Genomic DNA, 17,377 nt, shown 5'->3' with positions numbered 1-17,377 from the left:
TTACTCAGCATCTCTTACTATTAGAGCGGGCAACACGCTGGCCATGACTGCTAGGTTTGACTGTGAGCTTTGGCTTCGCATGTCTAAGCTCACCAAACATCTACCTGCGGATCTCCAGGAAGAAGCCAAGTCTATCATTGCAGACGGAGAAGCTACTTCTGATCACATGATCAATGCTGCAGTTGATATGGCTGAGTCAGGATTTAGGCAGATGGCTCACGGCACTGTACCAAGGAGACAGGCCTGGATGAAAGCCACCAATTTCAGACCTAAGGTGCAAGCACAAATACTGGACATGCCCTTTGATGGGCAAGAGTTATTTGGTAAGAAAGTAGATGACCACCTAAAAGGAATAAAAACGGACACGGACACAGCTCGAGTCATCAGTTCCTTAAAGGATAAATATAGAGACGTAGGTCTTTTCACCCTTTTCGAGGATCATCGTCAAAAGACAGAGGATATAATTGATCTTCCTATGGTCAAAAGATGCAAGGAAACACATTTCAAGGCAACAGATACCAATCCTCCAACAAATACTCCCAAAGAGGAAGACGCGGCTCTACCCAAGGTAAAGCCAAGAACAAACAAAATTGACAGGTCGGTTCTTCCTCCTCAATGTCACACACCTTTGGGGGGAAGAGTAAGCCAATTTTTTCAACGCTGGTATTCAATAACATCGGACAAGTGGGTGTTACAGGTGGTCCGTGAGGGTCACACCATAGAATTCCTACACCAACCTTCCTCCCTTGCTCCCAAAGTGCATATGCTAAAGCAAGTCAAGTCCGAAGTTCAAAAATTGCTGCACAAGGCAGCAATAGAACCAGTTCCTTACCCTCAAAAGGGAAAAGGTTTCTACTCCCGTTTCTTTCTAATCAAGAAGAAGAACGGCCAGTGGAGACCCATTTTAGATTTGAGAGCACTCAACAAATACATCAAACACATCAAATTCAAGATGATTTCCCTTCAGGGCGTCCTACCGTGGCTAAACAGAAACGACTTCCTAGCCACTCTGGACTTGGAGGACACATACTTCCACATTCCAATTTATCCTGCTCACAGACAGTTCCTCAGGTTTGCTGTAGGAGACCTGCATTTCCAATTCCGGGTGCTACCGTTCGGGCTAAAGTCAGCACCAAGAGTGTTTACCAAATATCTGGCGCCCATTGCAGCAAAACTCAGAAGGATGGGAACGGAAGTCTTTCCATATTTGGACGACTGGTTGATAAGGGTGAACTCCTCCAGTCACGCTCGATTGGCAGTGTCGAAGACTATTAAACTCCTAAAAGGGTTAGGTTTTTCGATAAAGAACAAAAAATCCTGCCCAGTACCCAGCAAGACAGTTCTCTTCCTGGGGGCCTTGTTCAACACCACATTCCCAGGGTAAGACCATCGGCGGACAGAGTAACAGCTATCCCCCGCTCCACCTTGTGGTTACTAGAAAAAGGGACAACCACGGAACGCTCTTTCAAATCCCTTCTGGGCATGATGTCCTCATGTATATTTCTCATACCAAATTGGAGACTTTGCATGAGACCAGTCCAGGAGGCCCTGCACCACCAATGGAAGCAAGCTATAGGTTCATGGGAGGATGTAGTCCAGAAACCGACAACAGTACACAAGGCACTTCGGTGGTGGAATACTCTGCGGAACCTGCTACAAGGAATGCCATTCCAGACACCAACATCTGCTCTTCTCTTAAGGACAGATGCGTCCCTTTCGGGCTGTGGAGCTCACCTGGCGGTCCTCCAAACAAAAGGGACTTGGTCAGACCAGGATTCACAGCTCCACATCAATGTCTTAGAGCTCAGGGCGATACGGTGGGCTCTGAAAGCCTTCCTTCCAGTAGCAGCTGGACAGGTACTGACCGCCCAGACATACAATACAACCTCCATGCACTACACAAACAAGCAAGGGGGCACGAAATCAGAGGTCTTGTCACAAGAAGCTTAACTTCTATGGGCGTGGGCCTTACACCACAGAGTTCAAATCAGGGCTGAACATCTCCCGGGATTTGTATTGCGATGTATTGCATTTGTGAATTATTTATTATTCATTATTTACTTTTCAAAATACATGTGACTTAATATTGCATAACCCCCCTTTTTACCTATTTCTTTCTTTTCTTCTTTTCCTTTTTTTCTTTGCCTGAACCTTTTTGAATACAAAAATGTTTTGAACATTACATAATAATTGTGCTAATAGAATATGACATGTACCTAATTAAGCCCTGTTTTGTTTTTGAGAAAGGTTCTTGAGTAGCCGAAACACGTGTTAACAAGAATTTAAAGGCAAATAAGGAATAAAAAGAAATGTTCTTTTGAAACAAGAATTTAAAGGGCAAATAAGGAATAAAAAGAAATGTTCTTTTGAAAATATTGAACTAACAAGTGTGGCGCAATTCTTGAGTGGCAGATTATCTATTCATACTAGTAACCAAGGAGGTAGGGGATTGGTTCCTCCAACGAGTGCCACATAGGATGCGACACGGCTGAGAGGCCAAATTAAACCCATCTTGGTCGCCAACAGGAGAAGTTGTACCGACAAATATCCCAAAACACAAATCTATCTCCCGGGAGTGGACAATGTCCTAGCGGACAAACTGAGCAGGGAGTACACATCATCCCACGAATGGGAGCTAGACAAGAAGGTAGTCCAGCAGATTTTCTCCATATGGGGTCATCCACAGATCGTCCTCTGTGGCCACTTGAAACAACAAAATGCCAAGAATTTGCCTCAAGGTACCCGGAACAGCAATCAGCAGGAGATGCGTTCTCGGTGGACTGGACAGGGAAATTCCTGTATGCCTTTCCCCCCATTCCACTCATAATGAGAATTCTATGCAGAATCAAGGAACAGAATTGCTCTATGTATCTAATAGCGCCGGACTGGGCGCGACAGATTTGGTACCCGACTCTACAGCATCTATCCCGATGGTCTCCAATTCGCCTCAAAGCGCATCAATACCTATTGACGCAACAGAACCACAGAGTCCTTCACCACGACCCATCGAGCCTCTCCCTCAAGGCTTGGTTCCTGAGCAGCGTAAACTTATGAATCTGAATCTCCGGGCAGACTGCTGGGACATAATCAGGGTCTCTAGAGCCCCCTCGATGAGAATCACCTACGTCCGGAAATTGACTCGTTTCTCTAAGTGGTGCGAGACGTCTACACTTAACCCGCTTACAGCTTCGGTAGAACAGATACTACCTTACTTATTGCATTTGGCTAAGGCAGGGCTTTCACTGTCCTCTATCAAAGTTCACTTTTCGGCCATATCAGCATACACGACGACTCCAGAAACACAGTCATTACTCTCTCTTCCGGCTGTCAAGGTCTTCCTGAAGGGGTTGATGCATACTTACCCTTCTACGCCCTCACCAGTCCCTACCTGGAGTCTAAACACAGTGTTAACGGCTCTCATGGAACCCCCTTTCGAGGCCATTCACAGATGTGACATGAAATTCCTATCTTGGAAAATGGGCTTTTTGATAGCCATTACATGGGCCAGGAGGATCAGTGAATTGCAAGCTTTGTCTTCAGAACCTCCTTTTTTTAAAAAATGTCTTTTTTTTAACTTTTACTTTGTTCTAGAAAGACTGTCATTTTGAGAACACACCCTAAATTCCTTCCCAAGGTCTTATCGGAAATGACACTCACAGAGAGCATTGTCCTGCCATCTTTTTTCCAGAATCATACCTCTGAAGCAGAAAGAGCATTGCATTCTCTAGATGTGGCTAGAGTTTTGAAATTCTACTTACAGAGAACTAAGGAGTTCTGCTCCTCAAACAGACTGTTCATTGCCTTTTCTGGTCGCACAAAAGGACAACATATCTCCAAACAAGGTCTGGCACGATGGGTATCTCTATGTATCACCCACTGTCATCAAGCGAAGGGTGACCCCCTCACCAAGCCGCCTCTGGAACACTCCACCAGAGGAAGAGAGGCATAAGTAGCGTTCCACGCAGGGGTAGCCTTGAAAGACATATGCAGAGCCGCTACCTGGAGCACTCTGCACACGTTCGCTAAACACTACTGCCTGGCAGAAGATACCAACAAAGAATCTGCAGTTGGACAGGCAGTGCTGTGCCACCTCTTTGCATAAGGCAGGACCAGCCTCCTTTCCCGCCTTTCCCTGAGTACGTAACTGTTGTGTTCCTGAATGCTAATGGTTTGGCAGAAATATTTTTTCTGCATTTATGCTTTTTTTATATATATATATATATATATATATATATATATATATATATATATATATATATATATATATATATATATATATATATATATATATATATATATGATGGTGGCATGTTTTAACTGCTTGGTATTCTGTTATTCTATTCAAGCATCTGAATCTATGAAAGTTCCAATGCTGGCGAAGTCTTAGTTACTTACCTGTTACTGTATTTCTCCAGCATTGGTATCTTTCATGGATTCACATGCACCCACCCGCCTCCCCTAGAGGCTGCTCCTACGCTCAGCACCTATCATACTGTAGTTCCTACGGTTCAAAATCTGAAGATGGCTGACTGGGGCGGAGCTTAAACCCTGTCACTTTATTGGTTGGGCCATAAAGGACCAAAGTGAGGTGGAGGGACTACACAATTGAATGGCTCATAGGCCACAATGGAGTGTTTACATGTATTCTCTATGAGATAATTGATGTATATTAAAACATTTTTAATAATTATTTTTATCACAGAGGATTCCCAGTCTGACAATGGGGAATATTCAAGCATTTGAATCTATGAAAGATACGAATGCTGGAGAAATACAGTTACAGGTAAGTAACTAAGACTTCTCAGACGAGGTACATCAGAAAGGATGACTAGTCTTTCTTGGTTAGGCTGAGGCCTGAGCGGGCAGTTTTATTACCAAGCAGAGGCTTTTTTGGTAGATGTCTTCTTTTCAGGGTGCTCTTTTCTCACCAAGATTGAATGCCTGATTGGCTCAGGGTCCATTCTACCAAAGGCAGGGCAGTTAACCTGTCTGCCCTGAACAATGTGTCCCTGTTTTGGACCATTGCCAGGCAGTTGTGTTGACATGTCCGGCAAGCATTAACGCCTGGATTTATTATCAGGACAGGTGGTCTTCTATGGTCATCCGGGTCTCCAGAGTTTCCTGGTGTACATGGTGATTTCCTACTTTCCTAACTCCTCCACATTTTGTACTACTTTGGGAGTTAATTAAGATGTGGACTCAGTGGGAGGAAGGAATCTTTTAGAAGAACAAATTACTGGCCTCTTGATAATGTTCTTTATGATGGATTAATCCTTCCACAGATTACCTACCTCGTGTAGATAGCTTGTACGCTTCTTGCTGTTCTGTGGTCCCTTAGCTGCTGGTTACGGGTGAAAAAGGCGGAATTTAGGACATGAGGCATTGCTCGCTTCATATATACTATCCATGACAACACATCCAGAATCATGGGCACCCAAAGGCGTTGAGAGGAACTGACGCAGAGCTGCATGGAGCCCGCTGCTGGGTGAAAAATGTTTCTAAAGACAGCTGGTGTTGTTTTTTGGGGCTTTACCCAACTGCATTTTTTCCAGTTCTTGGCATCTCACAGACACATTTTTCATTGGAGTCCTGTACTCAAGCCAGAAGTGTCCTTGTGGTTGTTAAGTATTGCAAATTGTTTCGCTAAATTGTTTTTTACATGTGGATTTCTTTTTTGTAAAAGCCTTTGTTTGACTACACCATGAGCACTGGACTATCGTACTAGCCCTCTAAGTGACCCGTCCCACTTCCCCCAGTTCCGACTGGTGATCCAAATGACAATCGGATGGAAGGTGTCTCAAGTTAATTGTCACTACATAAAACCTAGGGGATCCTAGACATTTAAATGACCGGCCCTGTGAAGTAACCAAAAAGCAAAATGTGTATCACTTAATAAAACAAATAATTAAATATGCAGGCTCCTTAGTTTGTGCTTCCTTAGCTATATGCACGAGTGTGTGGCCCGCATGTAGCCACCCAAGGAAATACCACTGATAAGTGGTGTAAAGTAATCTATGTTCTAAGAAGAGCTATTATGGTGAGTGATGTTTCTGATTTCATTTCTGTAATACACAGATGTGCTGCTCAGATGTGGATTTGTTTCAGCATTCTAATGGTGGGCAATGCCATTTAGTTCTTGAAGTTAAAGGATAAAGTAAGATGGATGTTTTCTTTTATCTCTACAGGTTTCCTGCTTTAAGCTAAGTGGCTGTGCTGATCCCATGCAGTGTTTGGGGTTACCATGCTATGGTGCATTCTTACAGGTGATGTACAAGGCTACTTTATGGGTAACACGCACACCTTTAACCAAAAACTTTGCTTTAGGCTAGATTCACTACAAAGCAATACTTAGTCTGTAGATGTCATGGTAAATAATTTAATATAATAGGCTAAGAGAGAGTGGCCCTCATTACGACCCTTGCGGAAAGCGACTGACCGGAGCGCCACAGCGTAAATAGCGTTTCCGCCATTGTACGAAGGAGCAAAGTGCGGCCCATTCCGACCCATCGGGCACGAGCACCACGCCACGGCGGAAGTGCAAAGTCCGCGATGGCGGAAATGACCCCAAAACGGCCCACACCGCCGCCGTACGGCGCCCTAGGTGCAATACCGCCACCCCTCTTAGCGGTCACCGCAGTGTGCGCCTACCGGAAAGTACGGTGCCCGGAAATATACGGAAACGGAAGTTAAAACATGGGCCCGGAACGGGAAACATCCCGGCGTACACCTATAAAAACACCAAAACAACACAACCACTAAAATCACTACCCTGAAACACACCCCAACCCGTCAACCACCCTAGCGAAACCAAGAAAAATGGGAAAAGTAGCGAAGAAAGCGTGCGACCGCAAGCGGCAGGTCCACTTCTCCCGTGAGGAACTCACCGTGCTAACAGAGACCCTCCAGGAGAATGCAGCCGTCGTCTTCTCCACGCAAATGACCAGGACGGCACTTGCAAACAAGAAGGCCATATGGGCTCTGGTGGCACAGCGGGTAAGTGCGGTGGGGACCGCACCCCGCACCCCACAGCAATGCCGCAAGCGATGGGACGACCTGCGGATACGCGTCCGCAGCATACTCTCTGCCAACCGCAACATTGCCACAGCCACCGGGGGAGGTCCTGAATCACCCATCAAGTTGACCCCCTGGGAAGAAATCTGTGCCTCCACCATCGGAATGGAGAGCATAGAGGGAGTCGGAGGGATGGAGAAAGGAGTGCAGACATCCGAAGATTCAGGTAGGTGGGCCAGATAAAACAATGCCAAATCCACACAGTCCATCCATGTGAAGTACCATGCGTCCACATAGTGCAACAGAAACACATGTCCAGGAGAACGCCCACACACATCGGCCTGATAGCGCACGTTAAAACCCACAATAAATACATAAATAATTAAAAACCCCTAATACACGCACTACACGTGCAGCAGGCACACCCTAACTGCAGGCTGCCAAACAACTGCACCCTCACTCCACACACAAATCAAAGCACTTCCAAGACCCCGACCCAAATCACCCTCAGGTACCACCCCAATGCATGTGATACAATGCCATTCCAATTCCCACTGACCCATCAATAACCCTCGCCCTCCTTTACTCCACCACAGGGTCCGATCCAAACGACGAGCTACAGGACACCCCTACCAGCACACCTGCAAAGAGGGCCAAGACCAACGGCCAGAGACCCTCCACCTCAGCTGCACGCATCAAGACACGGCAGCAGCACAAATCAGGTGGCAGCACAGAGGAGGGAACATCAACAGGCACCCCAGCAGCCAGCATGGCCACAACACCACCACCACAGGTCCCCCCAATGGATGCCACAGAAGGCACTGCCTCTGGTGGCAGCAGCACCATAGGTGACACCCCATTGATGGCAGCATGCTCGGACACAGAAGACGGGGATGTCGAGGTCAGATCCATCCATGACCTGTCCCAATCCCCCTGTCTGTCCCCTCCCGTACAACATGAGGATACCACGCAGGTGCAGCCACAAGACGACGACTGGCCATCCCCCACAAGCCCTGTGGCAAGGCAACATGAGGACAACAGCCCCTCTGTGACACCACCGCAAATGGCCATGGCCCAGCAGAGGCAACAGTCCCTCGACAAGTTAATCGTCCAACAGCAGCAAATGGCCACACTCCTCAAGGGCCATGCCGATGAATGTGGGGGCACCAAGGCAGACATAGAAACATCAACAGAGACACTTAGGGCAGAAATGGAGAGAGGTACAGAGACGCTAAGGGCACAAATTGAGAGTAGCACCGAGAGCCTGAGAGTCCAAATGGAGAGTAGCACCGAGAGCCTGAGGGGGGAACTGCATGCGACGTCCAAAGACGTATGTGCCGAACTTGCCGCAGTGCGCCGTGTGCTCACTGAGCTCTCGCAAACCCTTAGGGACATGCATGGACGTGAGCAGGCAGACACATCATCCGTTGCAAGTTCCGTCCAGGGCAGCCCCCAACGTAGATCTGGAAGGAACCTGCGCTCCACAGGCAGGGGTGCCCCTGATACCCGCAGAGGGGGCATGCAATAGCGACAGCCCACTGACAATGAGCATCTTTGGACACTGGTGTTCGGGGGGGAGGTAGGAGGGTGGAGGGGGTGTGTTGGGCTCACTTGGGTGGCGGGTCGATAGGGTGTTCAACATGATATCACATATGCCATAAAAAGTGCACGATCAACCAATGAGAAGTGTGGACATTGATCTTTGTGTACTAGGCCATCATAGGCGTACAGTCCATATTGTGCATGTCCCAGACACACGCAGTGCCACGAGTCCCGTGTCCATGTATCAGCCACCAGGCGTGAGTGCTAGAAGCATACATCAATGAGATGCTGACGAATGTCACGGGCCTCCGGTGCCTCGCAGACTCCATGAGGTGCTGCCACATCCCCACCCTCATCATGACCATCATCAGGTGCTTGCAGTTCTGCGTCAGGGGGCATGGGCACATTTCTACGTACGCACATGTTGTGGAGCATGACACATGCCATCACCATCTTTGCAACCTTCTCATGGCGGTACAGGAGTGCCCCGCCAGACCTGCTGAGGCAGCGGAAACGGGTCTTCAGTAGGCCGAATGCCTGTTCAATGACTACACGGGTACGTGAGTGGGCATGGTTGTAGTCCTCCTCATGCTGGTCCCGTGGGTTCCGGACTGGTGTGAGGAGCCATCTCTTCAGTGGATATCCAGCATCACCTGTATGTGGACGAGAAACGTATGATGTGGAATGCCATTGATACGTACGCACACCCCCCCCCCCCCTTCCTGGCAGGTCATTGACAATTCACATACCCCACATCATCATGCATGTAATGAGACTCACCGAGTAGCCAGGATCTGTTCCCTGCGTGTCGCTCCATGTAGCGTGGTATTGTAGAGTTCCTCAAGACCATAGAATCATGGGTTGATCCAGGGAATCGGGCACAACAATGTGTAATGATCCTGTTGGAGTCACACACCATCTGTACATTCAGGGAATGAAATTGTTTTCGGTTGCGGTACTGGGCCTCCATGGCATGTGGGACGACCAATTCAACATGGGTGCAGTCGATGGCACCAATGCAACCCGGTATGCCGGCAAGTGCATGGAATCCCACTTTTGTGTTGGTTATTTCCTGCTCCGAGCGTGGTAGAGAGATGTAGTCGTCTGCGTGCTTCAGGAGGGCATCGAGCACTTGCAATAGTGTCCGTGAGAACAGTGGCTGAGAAATGCCATGCAACTGTCCGACTGTGTGCTGGTAGGTGCCTGTGGCCAGGAAGTGGAGTACAGACACCACCTTCAGTAGGGGTGGGATGGCGGTTGGGCTATCTATCATGCTGACAAGGTCAGCCTGTGTCATGTCCACAATGGCGGCTATGGTGTCCCGGTCCAAACGGTAGAGGGTGTGGATCTGCTCATCAGTGAGGTTGAACGGATGTGCTCGGAGGCGTTGAATTGCGGGCTGCCTGCGTGGTGGTAGTGGCTGTGCTGGTGGGCCTTGCTGGCCCTGCCTTGGCCTCCTCCTCCTCCTGCGTCTCCTCCGTGCGGCTGGTTGTAGTTGGTGTTCGTCTACTTCTTGGAGTCGGAGCACTTGCAGTGCTATCAGGTCCCCCAGGGCCAACATCGCGAGTCCTGCCGGTAGCATTTCGGTGTGGTTGTGGGAGGAGACTGGCTGTGCAATTTATGTGTTTTCAGGCTGTATGGCCTCCACCTGTGGTGATTGATTCCACCTGTGCAAACTGCTCTCCCCTTTGGCCGAGCACGTCCCGCGCACAACGCTGCAATTCGGGGAATTGTATCTTGCTATTGCAATCATGTATTTGTACCCGATGGCCGTGTAAGATTGGTTGATATGTTCATTCTGCTGTGGTCCCATTGTTTCACATACTATCTGTGCAGTCGCGAACAGACTTGTGAGGGGTCAGTGGGACGTAGTACTCGAGTAACGGTGGGCCCTCATGCATCACTGTACCGAGTTGCAACGACGGGCGGGGCGTCCCTTTCGTGGGTGAAGGCAGTTGCCATTTTCACACACAGCCGCACTCGATGGAATAATTAGTGATTTCAAACGGCCACAGATGCCTTTTCGACGTGATGTTGCAAATGAGGAATTCGAAGGGCGGCGCTTTCGGTTTCCAGCTAGCGGCGAGGAGATGCCCACAGGTCTGACTGCAAATGTAACGTTCTATTGTTCTATGTCCTTGAGACAGGGCCCATGGCGAGGGAGCAATGATTGATATGAATAGTTTGGGATGCGCAATAGCTACGTGGGCGATGAGGCCGTCCGTTACCAAATACATGTTACTTCACAACACTGGAATTACGGGCTGGGGCACTGTGGATTTAGCAGGCTGCATAACGCACAGACTCAATGGATGTTTCTAATGTTATGTGAGTAATTATTCAGGCATTTTGATCCCGGGATGAGGGAATGATGGATGGATGCATGGGCAGGTGATTTGATACAGAGTTTGCCATGTACAGGGCTTCTTGGGATCTATCCGCCTCCCCTACGCTATGTGATGCAGGGCTGCCATAGTGGGACCATCGTCCATCTGGCCTTGTTGAGCCCTCCCTGTCTCGAGGCGCCCTCAGACACTCGTTTGTGATGGTGTTTGCACCTCGATATAGATGGTTATGAGTCGCAAGTGGTTTTGGGGTGGTGATGTTCCTTTGGAGTGGGCTAGCATGCATATGGCTGTGGATTTCGTGTGATCATTGAAGTGAGTTGTTGGTATGTAGTTCTGATGGCCATTCTGTTCTTTTTCTTTTCTTTTGGTTGACAGGTATCTCCTCCCCTTTTGCCACTGCCATCTGTATGCCACTCCTGCAGATGGATTTTACTCCCGACACCTGCTGCTTCGTGTTAATCAGTGGAGCAGCATTACGATCTTATGGGACGATCGCCAATGGGCCACATGCCCTTACGCAGTACTGGTGGCTCGGAGCAACATTTCGGCCTTTCAGCTGGACTAGTGCCTCCCCATTGGGACGGCCCTGCGGTTCTGTGCGCTTCCATGTTGCCTTTTCGTACGTGAATGTGGCTCTGTGTACCATGGGGGAACAGGGCGACACACAGGTAGTGGCTGGTCATTTCTTGCGGAAGCAGCCCACAATGGTGATTGGTGTTTTGGAGTTCATGGCCTGATGGCTGTATGTGCTTTGTGATTTTGATGTGCATAAAATTTCTATTCTGATTTGGCCCGTGTAGCGTTTTTCTTTGCAAGTGATGTGGCATATGCCTATTTGGGGGGCGATGTATTGTGAGGAGATCTGCATTGGGTTCCAGCTTCGGGGTTTAGTTGCGTGGTACTGTGCTGTGCGCGTTTGCCTACGAAGCCCAGTGAGGTCAGGGATGGGGGCTGCCAATATGCCAGTTTGAATGTTGTCATGCTCAGGGGCGGGGGATTGGGTTTTGTGTAACAGATGCCGGTCAGCCAGGTGGACTGGTTGAATGATGTGGTCTTCGGAATATTGCTGGTCACAGGTGCCTGTGTTTGCGTGCGTTTCTTGGTGGGGGACTGTGGTCATGTCCATTGGGATGGCTTCTGTATTCGTGCCATCTGTGCCCTGCAGCTCCCATTGGCCCCTGTTGTGTTTCTTTTGTTCGTTGGCATGCATGGGTGACTTGTACATTTCAATGGTTGCATTGTGGCTTCATTGCACCTACGGGGAGTTGTACTTTGTGGGCAGGGAGCGGTGTACAGGCACTCAGTGGGGCCGTTTACGGTTGATTCGCGATGCCGTACTTCTCGCCATGGCGGAATGGTACATTCCGCCATGCCTGATGGCGTTAGGTACATGTCCGCTAGGGTCGGAATTGGCGTACCATTGCACCATGGTGGTGTTTGCGGTTTGGCATGGCGCGCGCGCGCGTGCTTGGTGCAGTTAGCGTTGGCGTTCACTACGGTGTCGCTAATGGCTTCGTACTTTGCGGTGACGGGTCATAGTCGCACCGAGCGCTATTCGATGGCGGTATTGCATTTCCGCCATCGTTTTTCGATTTCCGCCAGGGTCGTAATGAGGGCCAGTGTGATGAAAGAGAGCAGAGATTTACATAAACATAAGGCCTTGAAAGTATAAAAAGCACAGAAAGCGCTACCAGGGAAAAACAAATAAAAAGTATCTTTATTCAGGAAGCTGTTAAAGAGGAAATGAGCAAGAGAATGTTACTAAATCCATAGGCGCCAAGACAGCAAAATATGCCTAAAACTGTACTAAATAAAATATTTGTCTATGTTTTTGTTTAGACTGTGACTGCAGGCTGGGATGAGTTGGAGTGCCATCGTGTTTACAATTTCATCTGTGAATTGAGTTTTTTACCACGCAAGGTTCAAGCAGTTGTCAGCAGCAAACCAGGTAACTAACTAGCGGAGAGGATGAAAGGGGAAGCATAACATGTTAATACAAAGTGACATACTACCAGCAGATTTGGACCCAGTTTCAAAATGATGAGGGGCGTGAGGAGAGTTTAAAAAAGCTAGTCGTGCATGGAGCCATGAGTGATCACTCTATACCCAGTGCCCATCCAAGTGTCTACATGTCTACTATCAATTGTGCCTTTGTTTTCTGCACTATAGCCTCAGTAAGCTTCGGCATTTATAAGCTGTCTCCCTGTGCTCAAATGATTTGAGAAACATTGAGTAGAGAAGTGAAGCGTAGAGGTCAGTGTTGATAAGTGACTTGTGCTTGGAATGAAACATGGCACCTTCGCCAGGTGATGTGAGTCGATTATAGATCTCAGCATCACAAGCAAACGTATTTCACCAGCAACTGAATGTGTGGCTTGCACGTTACACATAGATCCCAGGAGAAGGTGCATTAACCCATAGGATGGTCTTAACAAGATTCCAAACCTGGAACTTTTGAATCGCACACACACTTCCAGACATACAAACAAACTGCTTCTAAGACCAGGAGTCTGAATATTAATGTAGATGCCAAGATTTTGCCTTAATTGCTGGCCTATAGATTAGATCCGTTCCTGTCGAACTTGGTTCACCCTGATCAGGTGTGGTGTGGTAGAAACTGGTAGGAGGCTGATAGTGTCTACAACAATATAAATCTTGTCCATGTGGGGAACTGCTCCAAGGTGGACTGAATTCTGCTCTCACTGGATATAGAGAAGGCATTTGATCGAGTCTCTTGGGAGTTTTTGTTGAAAGGCCTAAAAAAGTTTGGTTTTGGGCTGAATTGTATAGTCTTGATCTCACAGTTGCTTTGCGCACAACAGACACGTGTGAAGGTAAATAACTGGTTGTCACAATCTTTTCTCTTGGTCAGAGGAACAGGTCTGGGGTGCCCCCTACTGCCTCTATTGGGACTCTTTGCAGATGACTTGTTGTTATATCTATCTAATCCACAAGGCTCAATGCCAGCTATAGAAGAGGATAGGTACCTCTGAAATCTCTTTATCATAGCTGCATATCTGCGCATCTTTGACAGTGACCATCGAGGGGGGGGGGTGAGCTCTGGGGGGGATGCATTAAGGGGGGCTATTGCATATTTAGACATGTATCATTTCACCAGTGGAAATTGTGAGAAACCAGAAGGTGTCGCACCCACTAGTCCCTGTGGATCTGCCATCCAGGTGGCCATGACACAGCCATCACTTTTGGATCCAGTTCCTGGGGGTGGACCAGTGCAGGAGGATCACCTGGGTGAGGGATCTTCGGGGAGTGGGAGTGGGACACCGGATGGTGAGACGCAGTATCCCCTTCCCTGTAACACCTTTATCCCATCCTACCCTGTAGGATATTTAGGAACTCTACCTGCCCCCCCTTTACAACACAAACACTTTCACATGGACAGCCTGCTATAAGAGAAAACAGACTAAAACCTGAGCAGTATACCTGATGTGTCCCAATACAACGGTCAGGCAAGGTCAGGCAATTACGGACCATCACACACACCTGACTTCCATTAAGCTTCTCCACACTGATAAAAGGCGAGAGCACACTCTGAGCGAGGCAAAACACACAAGGAAACAGCAGTTTTGACACAGCAGTTTAACGAGAGAGAAAAGATGGCAAAACAGAAGGGGATTGCAAGAGAGGAAGTTCCCTTGACCTTTTCGACAAGGAACCGTTACTTTCCAGAAACCTCGAGAATAGAAAGCGTAAGATCAGGAAACCAGGCTGAAGCATCCTGCATTGTGTGTCGGAGATACCAGGGGCTTTCCCGCGTCAATAATCAAGGCAGAGAGAAACAGCATCGGCCATGGTGGCGTCCTTGGCTTCAAGAACAAAGCAACGTCAGTGAAATCAGCACAGCCGGTGAGTTGGGGAGACCAATACAAGACCGATCTGTGTTTAAGCCAAGGTTGCAAGCAGCAACGATGTATGACGAGCGCTGGAACGAACATTGTTAAAACATGTGTGATAAGAGACGCAAGTAAAGTTGAATTGCTGATGAGTGATTGAACTTTGAAGCAAGATACAATACCTTTGACAGAGTGGTCCGGCACCGCGTGGGTGCTCAATCGAAAGTCTCTGTAAGGTATCCAGCTGAGAAGTGGCAAAAGTGAAAGTGAGGAAAAGGTTATATCAAGAAGAGAACAAGTAATTGTAAATCGAAGTGGTCCTGCGATGGTTTGAGCAAAATCCTGCGCACAGTCGAAAGTCTTCGATTTTGACGAATAAGGAACGTTTAGAAAAGTAGATCAATTTGGTTCCAGCCTGGTTGGGGGAGACCAATTGAAGATTTTGTGCTAAAGTGGGTCTGAACCCGGCGGATGGTGACCCGGGGTGAACAGTAAATCACCTGTGAAGTTGCAGATGTGAAATCCTAAGAAGAACAGAACTTTAATGTGTGTTGTGTTGCATCAGGCCCTCTGAAGTAAGAGACTTTGGCACAGAAGGCCCTGATGTTGAGCTTGTGAACTGCATCCTTGTGCTAGAGAAGCCAGAGAGTGTGCTAAGCTCAAGTGTGCCTCCTTGTCCCGTGCTAAAAATGTGGGGAAGGGAAGCCAATGGCTTGAATATCCTCAAATGCCATTTCTTGAATACTTTTCTTTTGTATAACATTGTTTCTCACACTATTTGTATTTAGAAGTATGGATGGCAAAAGGTTTATTAGTATAGGCCCTTTTATTTTGACAGACTTTACTAGAACTGCGGTATTATTTAATGGTCATAGCTTGCTCCCATCTTTAGATTAAGGATTAGATAGGCGTTTTTCAAACCCAATTGAAGTTCAATAAACACCATTGAACTGTGATCATTTGTGTCTGTCTTACTGTTTGATGCCATGCCTTCCTTACACAATCCAAATTTGAAGGATTTTCTACACCATTGGAACATCTGCCGCTGCACCAACTCACAGAATGTACCCATCCGCGACTCCCAGAACAGACAGCCAGAGGACACAGATTCTCCAGCAATTTCAAGCATCGCTCGCCACTATGGGCCAAAAGGTAGATGCGCTGGATGCCAAAACAGAACCTTTGCACCACGAACTTGACGCCCTCTGTGGACGCATGACAGAGGTAGATTAGCAGGTTATCACAGCAGAGGACGACCTAGGTTAAGTGCAATAAACTATCCTGGCAATGCAAGAATAATTAACGCTGCGGCACCTTGAGTCGAACACAGGGCATTCCGTAGTCGACTCAAACAGGTCAGCTTAAGTCTTTCCTGGAGAAGATGTTGCCAGAACTAGTTCTGCTCTCACTGGGTATAGAGAAGGCATTTGATCGAGTCTCTTGGGAGTTTTTGTTGGAAGTCCTAAAACAGTTTGGTTTTGGGCTGAATTGGATAGTCTTGATCTCACAGTTGCTTTGCGCAAAACAGACAAGTGTGAAGGTAAATAACTGGTTGTCACAATCTTTTCTCTTGGTCAGAGGAACAGTTCTGGGGTGCCCCCTACTGCCTCTATTGGGACTCTTTACAGATGATTTGTTGTTATATCTATCTAATCCACAAGGCTCAATCCCAGCTATTTTGGCAGACCTGAAGGACTATGGAAAGATGTCAGAGTACAAGATAAATAAATAAAAGTGTATTCTCTTACCATTAAGCCCATGAATGTGCCTTAGAATTAACCACATTCCAAATGTGTTGGGATTAGATCAAAGTATTTAGGGGTGTGGCTTCCTGTTGAGCTTTCACAATTGTTTCAGTTGAATCATCTGCCTTTATGGAACAGCTCAAAGGAGATATGAGACCAAGGAACATGTTGAGGCACACTTGGGTGGGGAGTTTGACGTCGCAGAAAATTAAAATAATCATTTGACTTCTTGTTTTTGTTTACTTTGTTACTGGTGGCGGTCCAAAGGACATTTTTGGGGAAGATAAAATGTATTAGTACGTTTATTCGTATCATAAAGTTCCATCAAACTGTACAAAAACAACATAATTTACATGTGCATAACCATTGATGATATAAATAATTAATAAAAAGACAAAAGGGATAAGATATAAAATTCTGCGCAGAAGGCGGTTCTGACCATGTTTAAAAAACATTAGAGTAACTTATGGGGTTATTACATCTGGTAGGTCATTGCATAATAAAAAGGCATGTTCAACATAGAAAGAGTCTGTGCCATATGTACTTCCGAAACAGAGAGGAGATACGTGAAAGCATCATGTATCTCACACCCCGTTCCCTCAGCAAGGGGAGAATAAATATTGCGAAAGCATCATGCCTCACACCCCGTTCCCTCAGCAAGGGGAGAATAAATATTGCGAAAGCATCATGTCTCACATCCCGTTCCCTCAGCAACGGGAGAATAAATATTTTTCTCAGACCTGAGAAGACATGACAAAAAAGTAAAAACTGCTGGAGATTGTGTACGTTATACTCGGAACATGCGCATTCGCCCTGCGAAATTCTTGCTCTGAAAATAAAATGGCGTTTTGGAATTTCTTAATGGGTTATAATAAAGCCA

At 47.3% G+C, this 17,377-nt stretch overlaps 1 protein-coding gene across 1 annotated transcript in view; it reads left to right on the top strand.

Moving 5' to 3' along the window:
• The window catches only part of FBXO47 (F-box protein 47), a 1,436,412-nt gene that overhangs the window by 973,074 nt on the left and 445,961 nt on the right, over positions 1–17,377 (top strand). The window contains exons 10-11 of the mRNA XM_069634700.1: positions 6,186–6,263; positions 12,741–12,849. Coding sequence (XP_069490801.1) covers positions 6,186–6,263; positions 12,741–12,849 — 187 coding nt within the window. The remainder of the gene's footprint in view (positions 1–6,185; positions 6,264–12,740; positions 12,850–17,377) is intronic.

Source organism: Ambystoma mexicanum, chromosome 13 (assembly GCF_040938575.1).
Source record: "Ambystoma mexicanum isolate Mex_15411 chromosome 13, UKY_AmexF1_1, whole genome shotgun sequence".
Classification (NCBI taxonomy): domain Eukaryota; kingdom Metazoa; phylum Chordata; class Amphibia; order Caudata; family Ambystomatidae; genus Ambystoma; species Ambystoma mexicanum.
Note: the sequence above shows the minus strand (reverse complement) of the source record. Positions and strands in the feature narration are given on the sequence as shown.